This window comes from Cavia porcellus, unplaced genomic scaffold (genome assembly GCF_034190915.1).
Source record: "Cavia porcellus strain 051 isolate PalLab524CR breed Dunkin Hartley unplaced genomic scaffold, mCavPor4.1 scaffold_15, whole genome shotgun sequence".
Classification (NCBI taxonomy): Eukaryota; Metazoa; Chordata; class Mammalia; order Rodentia; family Caviidae; genus Cavia; species Cavia porcellus.
This window is the reverse complement of record NW_026947498.1, coordinates 12,904,956-12,930,482: the sequence shown is the minus strand read 5'-3', so window position 1 is coordinate 12,930,482 and position 25,527 is coordinate 12,904,956. Positions and strand designations below refer to the sequence as shown.

The 25,527-nt window shown below is 34.4% G+C and overlaps 1 protein-coding gene across 1 annotated transcript; it reads left to right on the top strand.

Moving 5' to 3' along the window:
* The first annotated feature begins 1,035 nt into the window (after nucleotides 1-1,035).
* LOC100729599 (fatty acyl-CoA reductase 1-like) lies at nucleotides 1,036-2,671 on the top strand. The gene is given in 2 exon segments (XM_063224713.1): nucleotides 1,036-1,681; nucleotides 1,684-2,671. Coding segments are annotated over 2 exon segments (1,590 nt in total). The 5' UTR covers nucleotides 1,036-1,053; the 3' UTR covers nucleotides 2,646-2,671.
* Nucleotides 2,672-25,527: the final 22,856 nt, after the last annotated feature.

Below are 25,527 nucleotides of genomic sequence, written 5' to 3'. Positions count from 1 at the left end.
TTTTTACAGACCGTCAGTGTTTTTTTTTTTTTGTTTTTTTTTTTTTCAGGATTCTCATTTATGAAGTTCTGTGATTTTTGCCAATTTTATTATACAGTACTGTAGTTTTATGTTCCATTATACATCACAGTACTGCACATAAGAATTATAGAGACAGACTGCCCAGCGTGGTGGCCCACTCCTGTAATCCCAGCACTCGGGAGGCCTGAGGCAGGTGGATCTTTGCAAGTTCAAGACCAACCTGGGCTACAATGTGAGCCCAAGGCCAGCCTGGGCTGCATGGTGAGACCCCCATCTCAAAAAGAAAAAAAAATTATACAGACAGAAGCAAAGTTATCAAGCTGCAGTTTCCTTTGAGCATTTCTTTATTCCCAATATATTAATGTACATACCACATATGGTTCCTCATTTAGCGACCAATTCACCCCATGACCTCCTGGTAGGAACCAAACTGGGTTGTTAAACGAAGCACCCCTGTGCGTGCATTGTGTGTGTGTGCATGCACTTTTCACCCAAAATGGATTTGTCACTAGATATTCTTGAAATGCTCTTTAATTATCATTTTAAAATTTTTATAAAGGAGAAATATGAGAAAAGGGATGTAAATAATCCTCTTCTCGCACCTCTCCCTTTTATACAGGTAGACTGGTAGGTAGATAAATATAGAAGGGTAACTCTAGGATATTAGCAATCAGTTTCTTTAAACACACAAATATTTGGGACTATTTAGTATGTATATCAATAAATCTGAATGAAAATATTCTGTGATAAAAAAGCAAGGAATGCTTTTCAATGCTATCTTTTCAAAGCAAATTTTGATTCAGAGCCAGGACAAACATATAGTGATGTGGTAGGTTAAAGAGCCAATGGAAAAACTAACAGCAAATGAATTTTTAAAATTTTAAATGTTGTTATCAGTACTGAGTAGCAATCAATAATTCAAAAACAATCACTTTATTTTCTTATAATGCCAGTAAAATGAAAGTTAGGTCATAAAATATACAAAGCTTATTTCAAGAAATCATCTTTCGGCGGCATGCAGCCTTTGCTGATATGCCAGGGAATTGTGAGGCCCAAACCTCTGTGTCTAGGGTCAAAATGGTTTCAATCCCAGAATACTACGAAGGGAAGAATGTTCTTCTTACAGGAGCTACTGGTTTTCTAGGAAAGGTACTTCTGGAAAAGTTGCTGAGATCTTGTCCTAAGGTGAATTCAGTGTATGTTTTGGTAAGGCAGAAAGCTGGACAGACATCCCAGGAACAAATGGAAGAAATCCTTAGTAGCAAGCTCTTTGACAGATTAAGAGATGAAAATCCAGATTTTAGAGAGAAAATTGCAGCAATCAACAGTGAACTCACTCATTCTAAACTGGCTCTTAGTGAAGAAGATAAAGAGGTCATCGTAGATTCTACTAATATTATATTCCATTGTGCAGCTACAGTACAGTTTAATGAAAATTTAAGAGATGCCGTTCAGTTAAACGTGATTGCTACACAACAGCTTATTCTCCTTGCGCAACAAATGAAGAATCTGGAAGTGTTCATGCAAGTCTCAACAGCATATGCCTACTGCAATCGAAAGCATATTGATGAAGTAGTGTACCCACCACCTGTAGACCCCAAGAAGCTGGTTGATTCTTTAGAATGGATGGATGATGGCTTAGTAAATGATATCACACCAAAATAATAGGAGACAGACCTAATACATACATATACACGAAAGCATTGGCAGAGTATGTTGTACAGCAAGAAGGAGCAAAGCTAAATGTGGCAATTGTGAGGCCTTCAATTGTTGGTGCCAGTTGGAAAGAACCTTTTCCTAGATGGATTGATAACTTTAATGGACCAAGTGGCCTCTTTATTGCGGCAGGGAAAGGAATTCTTCGAACAATGCGTGCCTCCAATAACGCCCTTGCAGATCTTGTTCCTGTAGATGTAGTTGTCAACACAAGTCTTGCAGCAGCCTGGTATTCTGGAGTTAATAGACCAAGAAATATCATGGTATATAACTGTACAACAGGCAGCACTAATCCTTTCCATTGGGGTGAAGTTGAATACCATGTAATTTCCACTTTCAAGAGGAATCCTCTGGAACAGGCCTTCAGACAGCCCAATGTAAATCTAACCTCCAATCACCTTTTATATCATTACTGGATTGCTGTAAGCCATAAGGCCCCAGCATTCCTGTATGATATCTACCTCAGGATGACTGGAAGAAGCCCAAGGATGATGAAAACAATAACTCATCTTCACAAAGCTATGGTGTTTCTTGAATATTTCACAAGTAATTCTTGGGTTTGGAATACTGATAATGTCAATATGTTAATGAATCAACTAAACCCTGAAGATAAAAAGACCTCCAATATTGATGTACGACAGTTACATTGGGCAGAATATATAGAAAACTGCTGCATGGGAACTAAGAAATATGTTTTGAATGAAGAAATATCTGGTCTTCCTGCAGCTAGAAAGCATTTCAACAAGTTGCGGAACATCCATTACGGTTTCAATACAATCCTTGTAATCCTGATCTGGCACATTTTTATTGCAAGGTCACAAATGGCAAGAAATATCTGGTACTTTGTGGTTAGTCTATGTTACAAGTTTCTGTCATACTTCAGAGCATCCAAAACTATGAGATACTGAAGACCAAGAATTTTGCATTAGAACATCTATGCATTTGGTGGTCTAAATGCATAAAAATGTAAAATGCACTTAAGTCATCTCACCTTTTGTCAAGACATTAAACCATATTAGATGAGTGTATAGAGTAAAACATGGTACATTTTATGTAACATTTTAATGTTTGTGCTCATAAAATCTAGTGAACAAACTTTTTTTTTAAAATTTTATTTAAGGAGAAAAATAAAAAAAAGCAGAGAAAGGGTACAAGTTATACAGATTTACAGAAAAAAATAAACAGTAGGAAATCACTAGTTAATGGATTACATTTTGTCATCTTAGAAATAATTGTTCAAGTTACAAAATTAAAGCTTATAAAGTGGACATTCCAACAGTGTGACTGCAAAGAGTTCTGTTCAATGATCCAACAAAACTCAGTAATATCATTATCTATCTTATACACTTAAATATACATGCAGTTATATCATTTAGAGCACTTTCTTTTCCTCTCTTTTGTTCAATGACAATTACACATTTTGTGTTTGTTGCTCCCACAGTTTTATTACTTTTTTGGAAGAGAGTAGAACCAAATGTGACATAACAGAACAGTCAGTCAAATCAAAAGGGTGGATGTAATAGATAATGTAAAAGCATAATACTAGGTGATCAACAATGGTTACCATAATGCCTCACGCTATCTCTAATAGAATTGCCTATATCATCAGTTATAATAAAATTGAACAAAACAGTAAAGAACAAAACCAACAAAACCAAAACATTGGAGACATTATAGGTCTTCAAAAGTAGATAACAGTCAACCAGAATGGGCATCATAATGAATCCCACTATCTTCACAGCTGTTGCCTAAACTCTTGAACGTGGTATTATCAAGCAAAACAGAATAGAGGAACATCAGTCAAAACAAGATGGTGAGAGCAATACAGGGCTTTAAATCAAGATAGTGGAAAGTCAAAGTGGGTTACTATAATATATCCTCCTATTTTTAAATTTATCTTTCCCCTAATTAAAAGGATAAAAATGTAAATAATGAAGTGGAGATTGAGATAAAAGAGGGCATAACAGCAAATCAGCACAGATCAAAACATAACCATTTAAGCAAAATAGTGTTTCACCCCAAGATTATCCTGACATAAAAGTAGTTACCATATTGTCTCTTTCCTTAAATCTTTGAGTATAACTTCATATACTGTAGCATCAAATATATCAAAACAATGTAAAACCATTTAACAGAATGACAGTATTACAGGGTATTTAGAATCAACTAACAGAAAATGAACAATCATTTCTGTATAATCTCCTTGTCTATAATAGGTTTTGCTTATACTATCATATATAATAAAATCCAATAAGATACCATCTGTTTAGACTAATGGAGACAGAAGACCAAAAGCTTGATGAGACTTCAAAACAAGATAATACTAAATCAGTATTACCTCTTAAAATGTCATTTTCTCCAAAATAGCTGCTCCTATCATCCAATCTTCTCTGCCGCATTTCTGTTGAGCTCTTTTTCTGTCATTAGTTGTCAGTTTGTCTTCTTCACTTTGTTTTCTGCTCCATTCATTGTGGCCTCTCTGCCGCTACTTCTGGATTCTTCATATTTTTCTGCTTTAGAATATCTTGCAGTATTCTCTGTAGAGTTGAATTGGTGGTTGCATATTCCCCTAGTTCCTCTTTATCCTGGAAGCACCTTGTTTTTCCATCAATTTCCAGGGATAGTTGTGCAGGATATATCAATCTTGGCTGGAGATTATTATCTTTCAAAGCTTGAATTATTTCCCCCCACGCTCTTCGTGATTTGATGGTTTGTGTCGAGAAGTCTGCTGTAATTCTGATGGGTGTTCCCTTGTAAGTGATCTGGTTCTTTTCTCTGACAGCTTTTAGTATTCTGTTCTTGTATTGGATTTCTGGAATTTTAATTATTATATGCCTGGGTGTTGCTCTGTTTGGGTTGTAGGTGGCTGGGGTCTTTATGCTTCATACAACTGAGTATCTTTACCTTTAGCTAAATTAGGAAAATTCTCCTAGATTATTTCTGTGAGTAGCTTTTGTAGTTCATTTGTTTGTGTCCCTACTTCTTCTTTTATGTTCTTAATTCTTAAGTTATAGACCCTCTTATCATCTTCTAGTCTTTGTATTATTGCTGTTTGTTTCTTTGTTATTTTTAAGAAGTTTTTTCATTTCATGCTCCCATATTACAAATCTGTCCTCCAGTTCAGATAATCTGTCCTTAGTTTCTTTCAAGCTGTTATGCCAATTTTCGATAGACTTTTTAGTTTCCTGATAATCTCTTTGAACCTGCTTCACTTATTCTATGCTTTCTCTATTTTCTCCACTAAACAATCCTCCCCTCTTTTTCTGTTCTTCTATTCCACCATCTGTTGTTTCTTGGGTGGTGCTTAGCATTTCTCTAACTATTCTGCTTATGTCTAGCTTCAGGTCATTAATAACTTCATTCCTGAACTTGTCTATCAGGCTCTCAAATAGCACTTTATATCTATTGGTGCTGTGCCTGCTGTTGCCACTTTCTCAGGATTGGGGGCCGAGGACCCTTTCTTGTTGTTGCCTCTTCCCATATTCTTTGTTCCTTATATATGCAAGTGTATATAGGTAGCCCAGCTTCCTTCCTGTCAGCCACAGTCTGATTGAATTGTACCGGCTAGGTGTTCCCACCCACTGCAGCTCACCAGGAAGTTGCAGACCAGGCAGCCTATGTGGGCCCACTCCTCCAGATCAATCTACTTTCAGGAGCTGGGACCTGGGCTGTGCTAGCCTACTGGGTCTCAGCCAGCAGCATCAGGTGGGCCAGGCACTGCTCACCAATCCCGCTTGAGAGGGGGATTGGTGACTGAAGTCACTGCAGCGCCCTGTTCCCGCAAGTCTGCCCGGTCCCAGAATGTCCTCTGTTGGAGTCTCCTACACTGTGGAAGAGTCCCAGTTTTCCCTCACTCACTGGAGGTGGGTGCATGGCTCCCTGCCTGTCCTGCTCTCAACTACGTTCACCGATTCCCATTCTCAGAGCTTCCACATGTCTCTCTCCCTGCCAAGCCTATTCAGATGCAGAGGCAGCGTCGGGAAACCCAAATCGCGGCTTCCAATGGCACGGGCTCCAGCTTCCACACTGAGGCTTTATCTGCTCCTGTTATAGCACCAGGATTGCATTCCCAGTTGGTTTCTCTCAGCCCAGTTCATTTTTGGGTCACTGGGGCTTATCTCCTCTTGCTTATGATTCCTTACTCAGCACCATTCCTGAATTCTAAGCTGGGTGTTTCAGAGAGCCTCCGTAGCTGCTGCTATCTGTCCGCCATGTTCTCCCAGAAGTCTGTGAACAAACTTTTGTATGGCAGTTTAAAGCTGTCTACAAGAGCCACCAATACTATGATTTAACATTTTGATCCATTGAAAGAAAGGAGTAGGATAAAGGCAAGAATAGGGAAATAGAAACATTGACCAGCATAACTGTGCAATTCTGGAACATATTAATTAAAAATGCCTTAACACATAACGCTAATATTCAGTGCAATGGGGAGAATTTATTTGGACTAGCTAAGTTGGTAGATACTTGCTTCTTAAATGTTTGATTTTTTTCATCAGTTTTAATGGATTTTAGTTTTATTAAAACTATAGCCAAACTATTTTTACTTCATTCTGTAAGTTATTGAGTGGTATCAAACATGAAAAATATGTTCTCATTTTTCTTTTTCTGATTAAATGCCTGGTACATATCATTTTTCTATAAGTATAATCAGTTGCTTTTCTAATCAGAAGGCTATATATTAAGGGCCTATTGGATCTAAACAAGTTTGAAAATCCATATCAGTAAAAGTATGTTAGCATCCAAAAGAGTAGGACTAAACTTTTGTTGTCCAAATTTTGATCTAATAAAAATCCTGTGAAGATTGTGTCCATGAAAGGATTTCTTGAGACGTTTATGCTTTCTTCCCTTTATACATATTGTTTTAGGAATTTTAAAAGGCTCATACTGTCTTTCAAATGAAATCTGAAAGTGCATTGTTATGGAAGAATGTATTTGCAGGTAGTAATAACATCAAGAAAATGTCCTCATGTGTGCAAACACATAATAATTTTGACATTGAAAGTTGAATTCCTTCAAGAAAAATATAATGCATAATGTGTATAAAATTAAATAAAGGACTTTATTTACATACCAAAAAAAAAAAAAAAAAAGAAATCATTTTCTACTCTATGGATTACTGTGAAAACACTCCCTTCCTTTCTTTCCATCATGTATATACTTATATATCTTGATTATATTGTCATCTATATCCCTATAGTCTTTGAGGTTATATGTAAATGATCTTGACTAATAATAATATATTCTTTAATTATAATAATAAAAAGCAATAAAATGGGACCAGGAGTTTAGCTCAGCAGCACAAGCTCGAGGTCCTGAGTTGATTCCCCAGTACCAATAAATAAATAAATAAATAAATAAATAAATAAATAAATAAAATGATATAATCTTAGATTTTCACTATACTATTCTTAATATTTCAACTCCTTGCTCTTGAATTTTGAGACTATCTTAGAAATAGACAAAATCAACAGTGATCTGTTTTTGAGGCATCAATTTTCCTTTTATTTTGATTGGATAGAGCTAAAATGTTCTTTAGCAGAAATTTTCTATGTAAGGCTTCTAATCTGTAAAAATAAAGGAATAAAATTCTAATATTTAACTTAAGCAAGCAGGAAAGATTACACAAGATGGAGAAGCCAACATGCTACCAAAGACATTTCCTCAGTTGCTAGCGACAATGATTATTCTACGTATCCTATTCTAATACTTGTTTGCTACTACATGTGAATAAACATCTGCTCCTCCTTCTCCACATTGTGGGTCTATTGTGACATATATCCCTGAACTTGGGGTTAATTTTGATATGAAAGATGATCTTAAAGTTAAGCATTTTTCAGTCTTTCCTATCATCTATCTGGTTTCCTTGAGTCATAATTAACTCATGGTTTGAAATGATATGGAAAAGAGAGTAGACTATAAATGGAATGTGGAAATTTCTTTCTTCATGAAAAATTATTTCCAGAAGTTAGATGAGTTCTCTCTAGTAGTTTAGTTCTCTCTAGAGTTTAAGGTATTTAATTATCCAATAGTGTGCATGACTATTGTTTTTTTTTTTTATTTGTCTTTGACATGACTTCTTTTGGAAAATTAAATAAAAGAAATAGAATCCTGCAGCAATAACAATATATTTAAAAGAATGTAGTTGCTAGAAAAAAACATATTGAGGTACCCAAAATATCTGTCACACACATAATAAGAAACACCCCTTACAATAGCAACTAGCAGGAGATTTCTTTCCTTCAATGTTTTCTTGCCTTCTGGTCAGTGCTCATGTCTTTTTGGCAGCAATGTGGAATAGTATGTTAAGCTTGTTTGATAAAGGAGTTAATCCTACTATTATAGGACAGCAAACACATCCTACAGGCCAACCTTAGAATTCTAGTTGCCTGGCAAAGTGTTGTGATTTATTCTTTTTCAGAGTCAGCACCAGTAATCTATTATCTATGCCTAACTCAACCTCCATCCTAATGTTTTGACAGTTCATACTACTTTTGTACGAATAATGAAATGTTTGCTTCCAGTCTTATCAATATTTTAAGATCCTTGCTAGGAAGAGGGATTACTTCAAACATAAATTTAAAAAAGTCTTTGAAATCTGAAAATCATAAGCAAGCTTTGTACATGGATAGCACTCTGTAAAGAAAAATAATGGGAGAATCACTCAGTATAAAAATGTGACTATGTTCACGACAGTGACAAAATAACACTTCAACAGGGTTTGTTTCACTCTAAAGGAATATTTTATATTTTCTTCTCCAATATATAGTGTGACAAAAATAAAATTTGTCACTAACCATGGAGAAATATGAAGACTTTTAATATGTAATAAAAGCATTAAATTGACAACAAGTCCTTTTAAGTGTATTTATAATCCTAAAGTTAAATTTTTTGACTTGAAAAATCATATACTATTATTAATGGGCAAGAAACTGATGTTTTTTTACATGATTATGTTTATCAGGACTACAAAACATTAAGAGGTATTTTTGTAGGGGTTATACCGTGGGCCTATATTTTAGTCTTAGTTTTAGAAATAAAAATATTATTAAAATATTTATTGTTCAGTTACTCAAATGCTTATCTAAAATTTTCTTTAAGGCTAAATGAAACTTCATATGAAATTATTGATGATCAATTTCATGCCAAAAATATAAATCAAAGCAACCACATTGTTATTTTACTAATTTAGACATTTTCAGACTAATTTGAAAATGTTTACCATACAGAATAATCTATTATATTAATATTTGCTCATACAATATTATGAAATTGTTCAGTTTTTATAATATTTCATGTCAGTGTAAAATGAGATATTGCATTGTTAAATATTGGACTTGCTTTAATGTTCTTATTTTAAAATTGTAACACACATTATTTGGCCAATCAAAAAGAGCAATAAATCTATAGACTATTTGTTCAGATTTTTGTTCAATTAAACACTAATCTGCCATAAAAATTTCCAAGATGTATAGATCAGTAATTTTGAAATAATTTGTTAACTATAAATCGAAATTATTAGAGAACAATGAAGACTGTCAGCAAAAGGATTGCCTTCATTATCTGACTTTTATTGTCAGTAAATGGCAGATGTATCCTGATTCTGTTTTGCTATGAGCCCTAAAACAAAAGTTAGTTATAAATTAAAGAATTAAAAATTAATAACAAAATAAAACACTAATAGCAATGCATTTTGTTAAAAATTATGTGAAAATCTTCTTTCTCTGAAGAAAGTCAAGAAAAATAGTGTTTTCAGACCATAAATGACTCCAGATACCAGAAAAATTGGCAAGTTGAACCCTCTATATATGGAGACTTCCACAATTTTGTGTTTGTTTGGCAGTGTACTCATGATTAACCATTTGTACTAAGAAAATATTACAAGCCTGTTTTAAGAACAAGTAATTAGTGCCTTCTACATCTGTAGCAACTTATAGTTTACGAAAATTTAAAGCATCCATCACTTTGTAAGTAGAAGATTAAAAAAGATTCTTACTTGGATTTCAATAGCAAGAGTTTCATGAGAATTATGCCTATAATAACTCGTAACAATAGACTTCCCCTAAGAGTACCTTTGAAATTTAAGCTATAATTACTAAACATTTGCTTCAAATTGTTTTGATTTGAATGAAACAATTATGGTTTTACTGACATTACTACAAGTGTATGCTTTAAATTTATGTTTAAATGAATAAACATTAGCTATGTTGATTAAACACAATTATAACAGTACTTTATCAAATGTGCCACAAAACTTACTTATCACATTTGACTCTGGTACACTTCTTCTACTACTGTTTGTTCTACTGCATTGTCAAGTAATTCGTGTTTTACACCTCACAAAATAACAACTGATGAAATCTGTTTGATTGGCACACAAGGGCAAATAAAGGATAATGGATAACATGAGATAAAGAGAGAGATAACTAAATCAGGCTTGGTGACTCACACTTGTAATTCCAGCACTCAGGAGGTTGAGGCAGGAGGGTTGTTGCAAGTCGGAGATCTACCTGGACTGCAAAATGAGCTTAAGGCCAGCCTGAACTGCATAATGAGACACTGTCTCAAAAAGATAAATAAAAATAAAAATAAAAATAAAAATGAATAAAGAGAGAGTGATAACTAAAGCCTGCTTCATTCAGCCATGTTGGAAATGGCTGCTTGTGAATTTTTACGTATTCCTTATGTTAAAATTAAGCGGAACTGTGGTTTCCAAATAAGAAAAATATTAGGAGCCAGATAACAACATATTGACTGCAAATACAGAATTTCTTTAATTATTAATGATTTGTTAAATATTGAAAATGAAACACTTCTCCTTTTGACAGTGGTATATAATGAATATTATTACCTTCACTACTAAATAAACACCCACAAAAAAAAATCCATCATCAGGGCACACATTTATTTCTTTGCAGGACATGACATATATTAATCCAAAGCTACATATTGATTGCAATATTATTCACCAAATTAAATAAACAAAATGTACATTGGAAAATGAGTATACAAAACCAGTACCAGTTAGTTGGAAATAAAGCATTATTTAACAATTAAAAATACAAAATTCAGCAATGTCTAATGCTAAGACACAGATAAACCTTTAAGAAATTATAGTTTGAGGAGTCAGTTCACTATCCAGAGCGCAGAAAACTGTTAAGATCATTGCTTCCAGAGCTCAAGGACCTGCCCAGAGCCCAGCCACACAAGGCTGTACTCACCTGGAACGTTTCAGGCCTGCCCAGGACACACTCAATGATCTTCTCCAGAACAGGGAACCTGGAAACTCAGCTGGCAGATGGGGTTAGTCTGCTCCCCATTCAGAGCCCGGGAGACTGTATTAAGATCATTAGTCCCAGAGCTCAAGGACCTGCTCAGAGAACAGCCACACTAGGCTGTGCCTACCTGGAAGGTTTCAGGACATGCCCAGCAACCTTCTCTAGAACTGGGAACCTGGAAACTCAGCTGGCAGCTGGGGTGAGTCCAGGAGCCATCCCAAGCCCAGAACATTGTTTTAAGATCAAAGCTTCCAGAGGTCAAGGAGCTGCCCAGGGCCAGCCACTGTAGACTCACCTTGGGACATTTTGCAGCCTGAGAAGATTACCTCCATGACCTTCTTCAATTATGAGAGTGGAGAGCAGGTGAAGTGAGTTTCAGGGCATTGGTCTTTTCCCAGGGAGAACTTTAACCCATCATCCACAGTGGGGAGGGGCTGGGCCAACTATCTGGAACACTGAAAGTAGCACAGGAGGGCCTGAGGGCCTGACTGGACCACACTCAGCAACCTCCATTCAGTCCCAAAAGCCTAGGGTATAGGAGACTACTTCCACCACATCCAGGGGAAGCGTTAGAAAAACACTTGAAACACAAAAACATAGGAAAATGACAAAACAAAAGACCAAAATGCAATCTCAAACCTCCAGCCCATCCCAAGAAACCCTAGGAGCCATGTACGTAGAAGAAAATATATGCAATACAACTGAAATACCTGTAATAATAGCAACTGAAATAAAGAAGCAACTCCAGGAAGCTTTACAGGAACTCACTAGAAATAATCTCCCAGGTAAAAGAAGAAATGATAAAAGTAATGAAAGAAATACTGAATATATCTAAAGAAGGCTCAGTTAAAAAACTAGAGGAACAAAGAGAAGATAGAATCCCTGAATGAACAATTTAAGAAATAAACAGAATGCATGAGGCAGATTCAAAGAGATATACAGGAAATAAAAAATTCCATTGAAAGTTGTCAAAACAGACTCAGTGAAAGTGAAGATAGAATTTCAGATCTCAAAGACAAGATTACAGCTAGTGAACAGGAAAAGAAAAATTAAAAAAAAAAACAAGGAATGGGGAAATAACAATTCAACAGCTACAAGATGATGCAAAGAAAAACAGTATAAGATTAATAGGGATAAATGAAAAAGAAGGGAACAACATAAAGGATGTCAAGAAGATATTTAGAGAAGTAGTACCTGAAAATTTCCCAAACATGAGAATGGAAACTGACATCAGGATCAGTGAAGCATATAGAACTCCAAATAGCCATCACCAAAATAAAGCTACACCCAGGCAGATAATAATCACCATCCCAGAAATCTAACATAAGAATATAATATTAAAAGCTGTCAAAGAGAAAAGACAGATCACCTACAAAGGAAAGCCTATCAGAATGACAGCAGACTTCTCAACACGAACAATGAAGTGAAGAAGAGGATGGAGCGAAGTATTTCAGATCCTAAACGAAAATGATTTTCAACCTACACTGATGTATCCTGAAAAACTGTCCAAAATTGATGGAGACATAAGATACTTTCATGACAAAGAACAGCTGAAGAACTTCATGATCACCATGCCAACCCTGCAAAGAATACTGAAAGACAGTTTAGATACACGTAGAAAAAACCACTAAGAAAAACAGACAATTTAACAGTACCGAAAGATAAAGATGCAACAACAGAAAGATAACATGTCCACAATAAGCCAACATAAAACAGTTATAATCACTCATGTAAATGGACTCAATGCACCAATTGAAAGGTTGAACTGGCAGAATGTATCAAGAAAAAAAAAAGTTAAACCATATGCTGTCTGCAAGACACTCATCTAACCCAAAAAGATACTCTCAGATTGAAAATAGAAAGGAAGGAAAACAATAGATCATGCAACAGCAACCACCCCCCCAAAAGGGGGATAGCTACTCTTTTTGCAGAGAATGTGAACTTCAAATCAATAATGATCAGAAGAGACAAAGAAGGTCATTACATACTAGTTAGGGGAAAACTTCAAGAGGAAGATAACTCTCTTAAATATATATGCACCAAACTCCAGAGCACCCACAAGTATTAACAGAAATGAAAATCCAAATTAACAGTAACACAATTTTAATAGGAGACCTTAACACACCACTGACACCAAGGGACAGATCAAACAAACAGAAAATCAGGAAAGAAATAACAGAACTAAATCACACCTGTGAACAAATGGACTTGATAGACATATACAGAGTCATTCATCCAACAATATCAGAATACACATTCTTTGCAGCAGTACGTGGGTCAATCTCTAAAACAGAACATATATTGGCTCACAGAGTATATTTAAATAAATACAAATAGTTGAAATTATCCCTTGCATGTTATTGGATCATAGTGACATGAAATTAGATATTAATGATAAAAGATACTACAAAAATGCCACAAACAAATGGAAACTGAGTAACACACTCTTGAGTAATCATTGGGTCACAGGGGAAATTAAAGAAGAAATTAAACAATACCTACAAGCAAATGAAAATACAAATACAACCTATTGGAATCTGTGGGATGCAATGAAAGCTGTTCTCAGAGGAAAATTTATTGCACTGAGTTCCAATATCAGGAAAACAAAATGAATACAAATAAACAGCCTGCTGTTAAACCTCAAACTTCTAGAAAAAGAAGAGCAAGTCAAGCCCTAAGCCAAAAGAAGAGAGGAAATTATAAATATCAGAGCAGAAATTAGTGCAATAGAGAATGAGAAAACAATATGATGAATCAAAGAGTTGGTTCTTTGAAAGAATAAATAAAATTTATAAGCCCTTAGTCAACCTTGTTTAAAAAAGGGAAGAAAAAATTCAAATTTATGCAATAAGGAATGAAAAAGGTGAAACAAGTACAAACTCTGTAGAAATACAGAAGATCATCAGCACCTCTTTCGAAAACCTCTACTCTCATTGGTTTGATAACACAGAAGAAATAGACAGATTCCTAGAAACATATGAAGTACCGAAGCTAGGTCAAAAAGATGTAAATCTGCCTAATAACCCAATTTCTATTAATGAAATTGAAAATGTAATTAAGTCCTTACCTACACAGAAGATCCCACGCCATATGGATTCACGGCAGAATGCTACAAGAAGTACAAAGAAGACATAACGTTGACACTCCTCAAAATCTTCAATGAAATTGAAAGGGAAGCAATCCTTGCTAAGTCATTACTGAAAGCAAATATTACTCTAGTACCAAAACCAGAGAAAGACCCAACTAAAAAAGAGAACTATAGACCAATCTCCCTAATGAAAACAAATGCAAAAATCCTCAATAAAATATTGGCAAATAAGATGCAACAAATCATCAAGGAGATTATACACCATGACCAAGTGGGATTCATCCCAGGCATTCAGGGATGTTTCAACATACGTACATCAATAAATATAATCCACCATATGAATAACGCCAAAATTCAGAATCACATGATGATTTCTATAGATGTAGAAAAAGCTTTTCATAAGGTACAACATTCATTTATGATAAGAACCTTACAGAAACAGGAATAGATGCTTTTAACTCAATATAATAAAGGCCATCTATGACAAACCAACAGCTGGTATCAGACTAAATGGCCAAAAATTGAAGGTCTTTACTTTAAAATCAGGCACAAGACAGGGATGCCATTTATCACTGCTCCTATTTAATATAGTACTGGAAATACTAGCTAGAGTAATTAGACAACAGAGAGAAATATAAGGGGTTAAGATAGGAAAACAAGAAGTTAAATCATCATTATTTGCAGATGACATGGTACTCTCCATAGAAGACACCCAAAACTCCATTGAAAGACTCTTAGATATAATAAATAAATTCATCAAGGTAGCTGGGTACAAAATAAATACTCAAAAAATCAATAGCATTCCTATATACTAACAACAAGATCACAGAGAGAGAAAAATAAGAGAAGCCACACCCTTCACACTAGCAACCAAAAAAATGAAATATCTAGGAATTACTCTCATGAAAGAAGTGAAAGACCTATACAATGAAAATTATAATACACTGAAAAAAGAAATTGAAGAGGATCTCAGAAAGTGGAAAGACATCCCTTGCTCATGGATAGGAAGAATAAATATTGTGAAAATGGTTATTCTCCCAAAACTATTATATAGATTCAATGTAATCCCAATAAAAATACCATCAACATATCTCATAGATCTAGACAAATCACTCCTACAATACATCTGCAGTGATAAGAGGCCTAGAATGGCAAAGACAATTCTTAGTAGTGAAGGTGAGGCAGGAGGCATCACAATCCCTGACTTGAAGTTATACTACAAGGCAACTGTAGTAAAATCAACATGGTACTGGAATCAAAAGAGCTGAAGATCAATGGAATAGATTAGAAGATTCAATCACAACTACAAAGGAACTCAACCACCTTATCTTTGATAAAGGGGCCAAGCATGTTCACTGGAAGGACAGTCTCTTAAATAAACAGTTGTTGGAAAAACTGGCTCTCCATATGCCAAAAACTAAAACTAGATACATGCCTATCACCGTGTACTAAATTAAAATATAATGGATTAAAAATCTGAATATTAAAACAGAAACACTAAATCTATTTGAAGACAAATTGGGTAAAAACCCTGAAGACATAGGACTAGGTAGATAATTCATGAACATGACTCAAACTGCACGAGAAATACTTCCCAGAATCAATAACTGGGATCACCTTGTATTATAAAGTTTCTGCATGTCAAAAGAAATCTGCAGTATAGTGAAAAGAAACCCTCAAAATGGAAAAACTCTTAGTGAACTGTCCTCAGACAAAGGACTTCTGTTTAAAACATATAAAGAATTTAAAAAAAAAATCAGACCCCAAAAATTCAAAGATCCAATCCAAAAATGGGCATCTGAGAACAAAACACAATTCTCAGATGAAGAAATACAAATGGCAAATATCCTCATTACTCCTTAGAGAAATGCAAATTAAAACCACACTGAGATTCCATCTCACTCCTGAAAGAATGGCCAGGATCAAGAAAACCACCACCAACAAATGTTGGAGAGCCTGAGGGGAAAAAGGAACTCTCCTGCAGTGTTGGTGGGAGTGTACACTAGTGCAACCATTGTGGAGGTCAGTCTGGAGATTTCTCAGAAAGCTGGGACTGGAATCCCCAATTGTTCCAGGTATTCTACTTTTAGGCATATTCCCAGAAAAACTAAAAGCAACAGTGATATATGTGCACCCTTGTTTATAGCAGTACAATTTGTAATAGCCAGATCTTGGAAACCACCTAAGTGTCCATCAACTGAGGAATGAATAAAAAAATTGTAGTATTTTATACAATAGAGTACTACTCAGCTATAAAGAAGGATCACATTGAGATATTTATAAATAAATAGGCGCAGCTTGAGACCATACTCATAAATGAAATGAATCAACCCCACATGTATAAAAACCAAAGTTTCCCTATTGTAAGAAATGATAACAATACATAAAAGCATGTGGTAATCATGTTTCCCTGTTACGTGGCTTTGAAAACTTATAATGTTTTCTTTCATTAATTGCAATGGCTTTATTCTGGGCTGTTTATTGTCTGTGATGGTATGAACAACTATTTTAGAGAAAACAAGACATCATAATAGCTATTGCTGATTTAATATCATCTTGTTTTGAAGTCTCATCAAGCTTTTGTTGTTCCGTCCCCATTGGCCTTAACATGTTGTCTCTTTTTGGATTTTATTATATGTGATAATATAAACAAAAAGTTTTAAAGACAAGGAGATAATGTAGAAATCATAGTTAATTTTCTGTTAGTTGGTTTTAAATACCCTGTAAAACTATCATTCTCTTGAATGATTTTATATTGTCTTGATATGTTTGATGCTACAGTATATTAAGTTATACTCAAAGATTTCATCGAACGAGACACTATAGTACCTACTTTTATGTCGGGATATCTTGTGGTGAAGCACTATGTTGCTTAAAATGTTATGTTCTGACCTGTGCTGTTTTGTTGTTATGTTCTCTTTTTTCTCAATCTCTTTTTCTATTATGTATTTTTTATTTTTTTATTTTTATCTTTTTAATTAAGGGAAAAATAAATAAAAATAGTAGGATATATTTTAGTAACCCACTTTGGTTTCCTGTTAACTTGATTTAAACCTTGTATTGCTCTCACCATCTTGTTTTGACTGATTTTACTCCATTCTGTTTTGTTTGATAGTACTAAGTTTGAGAGTATAAACAACAGCTTTGAAGACAGTAAGATTCACTATCATGCCCATTCTGGTTTGACTATTATCTTCTTTTGAAGTGCTGTAATGGGCCCAAAGTTTTGGTTTTATTGGTTTTGTTCTGTAGTGTTCTGTTCAATTTTATTATAACTGATGATATAGGCAATTATTTTTAAGATAGCAGGAGGCATTATGGTAACCATTGTTGATCACCTTGTATTCTGTTTTTATATCAGGTACTATGTCCATCCTTTTGATTTGACTGACTCTGTTTTGTTATGTCACATTTGGTTTTATTCTCTTCAAAAAAGTAATAAGAACTGTGGGAGTAATAAAACCCAAAATGTGTTATTGTCATTGTAAATAAGAGAGGAAAATAAACAGCTCTAAATGATATAACTGTATGTATATTTAGGCATATAAGAAAGATAACCATATTACTGAGTTTTTGTTGGATCATTTAACAGAACTGTTTGCAGTCTCACTGTTTGAATGAACACTTTATATACTTTAATTTTGTAACTTGAACAACTATTTCTAAGATGACAATATGTAATCTATTAGCTAGTGATTTCTTTTTGAAATTCTGTATTACTTGTATCTTTTTTCTGTTTTTTTTTCTTTTTCTCCTTAAATACAATTAAAAATAAATTACAATTTGTGTACTAAGTCCATCACACACACACACACACACACACACACACACACACACACACACTACATTCACATTATATGAAGTATGTAAAGTAGTCAGTCTCAAGGCAAATTAAGGTACAATGGAATTTCCCTGGGTGAGGATCAAGAGGTGGTTGGGGGCTGTTTTTCAATGAGGATAGTGTTTCATGGGTGTCATACACAATCACTCCAGAGAGCTTCTGCTACACAACAAGGTGTCTGTAACTGACAATACCATCCAAGTGCTGTACACTTAGACATTTGCTAAAAGAATAGATCTCAGGTTACTCTTTTTTTTCAAACTACAATAATAAAGTGAATAAAATGGGTAAATAAACTGTGTCTCATTTATTAAGTAGACTATTTTATGGCTAAATTGCCACACATTTAGAAAATATTCCAGCTATTTCACATTTGAATTGGACAGTTTCTACCATCAAGTTGTATATGCATGCTCTCTGTAGCATTTTAAGATATTCCTTAGAGCTTACTTTAGACAAATATAATTTACACTTTCAGCAGTTGAACAGATGATCTTTTTCCCAATAAAGGATATATGTCTTCAAAATAGCTACCATTTTCTATCTAAACAAATTTAAACTTTTCAAAGCCGAAATTTTAGAAATTTAGGCACCAAAGATTTAGAGCATTCTACTTCCCTTTCTACCAATAGTGCTACAGAATTGCTTGTATTATTAAAAATACAACTCAATAAGGTAGCAGTTGCTCAAACAGTTGGCACATGTCATGCATGCATCCAATTTTTTCACCTTAGCCTATTGATTAGAAAGAAATCAATCACTCCCATTTAAAACAAAGAAATATACAAGGAACTAAGTAGTAGTTATGATAACCATGTAAAACATATAAAACATTTTCATTACAGAGAAGTTTTGGAAAAACAAAAAGATCAGGGGAACATGTCCTTGTGTAGCAGCTGGTAGGATGTGGGGAGAGGTAGTCACACTTCCGCTCACACTGAGAATTCCTGTGGACGTGAGGGTGGGCATGTGGGATTCACGCATGTGAACTGCTCTGATGTCTGAATAAATCACTTGCAGTGTTTTATCTCATTGTCACTTTACTGTAGGTCATTCATTTGTTTGGGATAATACAGACTGAGCTTAGTTTCTATCACTAGAAGCTTTTAATACTTGGGATCATACATTCATATACTAAGCCCTTCAAAAACACATGAAAGTTAATGGCAACTGTGTCATTGGTATTCTTGGAAATACAAAGTCAATCACGTATACCACACTAACTTACCTTAAAATGTTAAGGATACAAGGTTATTTTCTCAGAAAATTGTTTCAATGTTCCTTCCACTTAAAAAGGTACCTTAGACATTTTAATTTTTTCCATAAGTAAAGAATATAAATTCTTTAATTTAGATAAAAAATAGTCAAATACTTTGCTGTATATTCAATATCAGTCTTGAAATAGTTTGTGAAGGAAGTTGTCACCAATACATCAGTCATATCATAAATAAACAAATCAAGCATTTTAAATATGAAAACATATATTGAACTGTGCATTTGGCCATAAATCTATTTTTTAAAAGGCTATTTTTAGAAGATAAAACAATTTTATAATACTTAAAACTACATGGGAATGATTCACCTTTCATTTGAGTTTAAGAAACAGAGTTTGTTATCATAGCACATGTTATGAAATGATTAAGTGGAAAAAAGGAGAGATAACATATATGTGGTGGTGTGCAGTGAGGTGATTGCTCCTAAAACTTCACAATGGATTTAAGTAAAAAAGCTAAGGCATGGGTTTTGTTTCAGTGTTTTGCTTAAATATGATGTAAAATGTGTTTAAAATGTGGTCCATGGAACCTGAATAATGATGTTACTTGGCTTTACCCAGGTAAACCCAGGGCTTACCTCAGTGATTCTGCATCAGGACTCACAGTTTTCCAGGACTGACAGGTAAAACTTACATTATTCTAAACAGCTCCGGTGTGCATACACATTCCTGAGCAGTGCAAAAAGAAACATTTTCTGTTTGTGCTCAATTCATTTACAATCTGAAGAAAGTCATTGTCAAGCACCTTTACATGATGACAGCTAATTTCACAAAAAATCAACCCTTAAAAATTCACCATGCATAACTGATATGTAAACTAACTTGATTTCTATTCAGAAATAGACAATTTGTAGCAACATTATTGAGTGTATATTAAAGTGAAATGAGTCTGAGTAGAGGAAAACAAAGACAGACCCGAGGAAATACAGTTAAAAGTAGCTAAAAGTGTATTCATTATGAGTACTGGAAGGTTCATGCAATTGGGTAAGAGGTTCTGGTTTCTTAGCGGGTAGAAGTATTATACACTCAGTATGCCCTAAAGAGTAAGACTCCAAGATCCCAAATGATACTGTGTATCAAATGACTATTTCCCACACTTAATAACTCTTAAAAGCTCAGAAAGGCTGTCCTATAATTGTTCTCTCCTCTTGGTTTCCTAACAGTGAAATGTGAATTGTAAAATATACAGAAATAATTTGTCTGAATTTTTAAATTGTTTTTCTTGATGAATTAAGAATATGAATAATGAAGATAATATTGCTTTCAAAACTGTTAATGTAAAATGGAATCACTAATCCACCACTAACTATATAAGAACATGCTCTAGTAATTTCAGAGCAAGAAACTTTTATAAGACAAATTTTTAAATATATATTACAAATAATGTGAACAGTCTAACATTTTTGCCAAGGATAATTATTAGTAACTAGTACTCTATTTTACCTATAGCTTTGATACATTTATCCACATACCTATAATTATAAGTTTGAAGCGAGCTTTGAACTTGACTAGGGTACAGGGATAACACCTAAGAGAGAGTGACTGCCTTGATAGTGCTTGACATTCAGAAGATTTTATTAAAGAGGTGAAAGTTTGTTCAATTTAATGGACTAGAATTAGACAGAGCAAAATAAATATTACTTAGAAACAACTGTCACTGTTCATATCTTAATAAAATAGTTTAAACTGAAAGCTTATCATAAAAGTACAATGGTAAATTGTTTTAAGAATTAACGTACAGAACGTACACACACACACACACACACACACACACACACACACACACACAGGAGAGAGACTGAAAATTGTTTCTTAATAATGAAATTGATGTGCAAAACTTCCTGAATACTTTCAGACCAGCGATATAGCTTGAGCCTGCCTAGCAACAGTGACATTGTGACTTTGGTTCCTGATTAGAGGAGAGGAAGAGAGACAGAGAGAGAGAGAGAGAGAGAGAGAGAGAGAGAGAGAGAGAGAAAGAGAGAGAGAGAGGGAGAGAGGGAGAGGGGGGGAGGGAGAGAGAGAGAAGGAGGGAGAGAGAGAGAGACGGGGAGGGAGAGAGAGAGGGAGGGAGAGAGAGACAGAGAGAGACAGAGAGACAGAGAGACAAGGAGACAGACAGAGAGAGACAGAGAGACAGACAGAGAGAGACAGAGAGACAGACAGAGAGAGACAGAGAGAGAGAGACAGGAAGGGAGGAAGCAAGGAAGGAAGGAAGGAAGGAAATAAGGGAAAAAGGAAGAGATGAAAGAAGATAAAGGAAAAAAGTATGCTCTCAAACTTTAACACGTGTACATTGAAATGAAGATTCTTATTTACTAAGTCTTTGAAAGTCCCAAGATCATGAATTGCTAAGAGATCTTAGCCTATTGTAATAATCCTGCAGTACACTTGATCCGATAGGCAAGGACATAATGCAGAACTGAACTACTGAGTTACTGTTACTAAACTGCTTTCATGGAGGTACCTCTCCCAAAAATATTTCTCCCAAATATCTGCAATCTGCAGAATGAAGGTGTGGGTGTGGCTAAGAATTTTACCTGTGGCCTTTGAGAGACTGATTTTCTAAACCTTCCCACAGTGTATACTGAATATTCTTTGCATTTTTCCTCACAAAGAACCTGTCCCGTCATCACTTGCCTGTGATACAGTGAGAACAGGTGCAAACAGTTCCTTAACTGGAATGAAAAGCAAACCTCAGATCGAGGTGATTAAGCCTAAAATTCCCAGGTCTTTACCATTTGCTGCAGAAGTTAAAAAGAACAAAATAAATATTAAGTAGCCAGACATTTTACTTATGCGAAAATAATTTATCTTTACAAGAACCACATGTCCACAGAAAAGATGTAAATCTGCATAAGCAATGTATTCTGAAAGATAGAAGATTTTTTTTGATGACATATCCCATAGAAGGACAGACTCACAGTTCTGTTAATAAGGCTGTATTATTAAAGACAAATTCTGAATCCGAATGACTAGTTTGTTGATGGAAATGAGTAACATAAAATGAAGCTAGTATGTATTATTAAAATAAACCTCTGTAAGTATCTTTGAATTCTGGTAAATTTTTTAAAAAATAGAATTTTAAGACTGGTGGTCCATATTAAGAAGAACCAGTTTAAATTTGAACTCATGTCTACTGTTTATAGCATATCACATATGACAGTTCCTTAGTGTCGATATGCACCTTTACTAGACTGGAAATAGAGCTATCTTTGTCTTCCCTTCAGATGATGAAGGTTAAATCACAATGTAGGTAAAGGAGTGCTATAAGTGATGTCACCATAAGTATGGAAATTCCTTCAATGTTACTATAATATTTGGAAACATAAAATAATGACTAAAATCAACACAGCTTAATTACAAAATGTTGCACCAAAATAGATCATAAATATAACTGAATCACTATACACTTGTTTTTTTTTTTTTTTTTTTTTTTTTTTTTTTTTTTTTTGTAAAAAATGTATACATGTTGCCTTCTTGAAAGGCACATTTTACAATAGTGTCTAAATACTAGCCCGATTAAAATTTTCTCTTTAAATTTATTCAAGTAACTGATATATTTTATACTGTATATTAATCATTTTAGCAAATTAACACTTTCTCACCACTTATCATTACAATGAAATCTAACTTTTTGATGAAATAGAATCACCTTAAGATCTTTTTAAGAATAAGAACTTTAGTAACAAAATTTCCATTTGAGTTACGGATGTTTATACAATATAAATAACTTATTTAATACAAAAATAGTTTTTAAAAATGAATGAAAATTATGGATATCTCAAGGGACAAATGAAAAGACAACAGTGTAAAACTTGTAAGCACAGACTAAAAGGAAGATCTGGTGAAAATATTTGTCAATTTTAGTAGTGATCTGTAAAAGGTAAAACAGTTTCCCATCGCTTTCTATGTGAGATGTTGGAACAATAGCTCCCACGATGGATGCACCCATGAGCTATATGGTCAGTGAGAAGGTAAAATTTATAAAGTACAAATCAAACTGAGAAATTAAGATAGAATCTTTTTTACTTTTACATTTGGGTGGGGGAAATATCCTCTCATGGGGACATGAAATTCATAAAAGATTTATCTTATATATAATCAAAAATATTTTTTATCAAAACCTTCTAGGTAACGATTTTTTTTTTTAATGTTCTCAGGTTAGTAGCACCTACGGGATATAGTAAAAGCAAACAAAAAATTTTTGAAAAGAAGATCTCCATCAACCTCAGTCCTATGGATTACAACTGATCAAAGCAATCTGTTATTTCAAATTTAAAAACAAGAAAAAAATGAAAATTTCTGAAAATGTTCTGAATCTGGTAAACATAGTTTCATTGTATATACTGAATAGCAATAACTTCTTGAATAAATATTCAAAAAAGTGAATATATTCACAGAAATAAATTCTACAGCTTAATAAACTTATTTTAGATTAATGGTTTTCTATAGTTCTTTTAAAATTTGTGAAAGCTAACATCTGAAGTACAGCCTCAGAGAAAATGTTGCATACATACAACCTAAAATATCAACATGGAAAATGATCTCTCACATTTAATCATTTTTCAGTGAGTAGCCTGTACCCCATGTAAATATGTGTTTTTTAACAAAATTTCAAGCTGTGAATGTGCTAATTTTCAAACTTCATTTTTATATAGCACTGTATATCTTATAGGTACTATCTCTTACTATCAATTATATCAAATGAGGCAATCTATGTGTAAGTGTATAGTATTATAAATTGCCCATCTGTATCTGCCCATATCACATGCTTGATGGGGCAGCAGAGTAGGTTTCCAAGAGACTAAAGAAAATACCAGTGAACACATTTGTAAGAGACAAGGTTTATGAAAGTTACCCAATGGCACTAACAGGGAAGACTGTGCTTAACTGCAACTCACTAGTGAGGGAGGGTAGAAAAGAGGCACGCATGAGTCCAACAGCAAAACCCTCGTGAGGTACAGACGCATTTCAACAGCCCCCTGGAAGCTGTGTAAATGTCTACAACACAGTCTCTCAAAATCTGTAAGACACCTGTGAACAGGATCACACAGCAGCTGAAGACCGATGAGTGAGGTGAACCAGTCAGCAGCTCTCTTAGTTGCTGTGGGGCGTGTGGATTTTATAGAGATAACTGCAACTGCATAGCAGTGACATCTTCAGCCATCTTGTTGCACTGTTTAACAAGGCATCTGGAAGGTAGATCCTAAAGATAACACTAATTTTCCCAGTTCTGAGCAGCATTCAGTTAACAATTATCCAGGCATTCTTGCCCCTGTCTGCATATAGTGATCCCTTGACATAGCACAGAGCCTTGGGAATAGAAATGGTGTCTCAGGAACATGGTGTCAATGTCTTAGTTTTTCTCAGGGATGATATACTCTACCTACTATATGCCTGAATGCTCTTGCACTAGCATCTGGCCCTTATTTTCATGTTGTCCGTCAGGTGACATATCAGAATAAACATTCCAACCAAATCTACAATACCAATTCAGAGAACAATAGTTTGTGATGCGCTCTGCAAACACCAAAATAAGACTGTTTCTCTGGGTAGTTGGATTCTTAAGTACAATTTTAAGCTTGTCTTGACTGGTGGGATATGTCCATATTTACAGAACATAAAGATACATTGCTGCCATTGTTGGTTTAAGTGCAGGAAAGAATTGCCTCTCTTCTGTCTCTGTGTCATACAGCAACACAAGACTATCAAACAGCATTCCCTAGTGTGGGTTTTTCATGCTCATTTGTATCTGTACCAGGCAGGCATGGCAGTTAGAGTCACAAATGAAGGTAAATTTCAGTTCAAGTTCATACAGCAATTTTTAAGCTCTGCTTATGAGCTGTGAATGTTACTCCTGCTTAACACTGGCTCCTATTGCCTCAAGGTTGCATAGTCATGGAAAATAATAAAGGAAAGCAAAGATACTGTACAATAATACACTTAGCTACTGTTTTTCCGGACCACAGTCCTTTACCTAGGTTTGTAATGCTCTTACTCCATACCCTCATTTTCAATGTCAACATCCCAAATCCTGTTTTCATTTGACAATTCTGTTAAATCAGGCTCAATTATACTCAGAACAAAATATTTTTGCAGGGTCATGTATGGTAGGTTTCTTCATATATTGATGCATAAGAAAAATTTCTTTATAACTTGTTATGTTTAATTATTTTAGGGTCCTAAATGACCCCATCTAAATGTTGGTAGTGCTTATACTTTGTTAAATCTCCTCTTATCTTCATAAGATTATTTCTTAATGCATCACTGATAGTCATCCTGTGGTTACATTTTTAAGTTTTTCTTT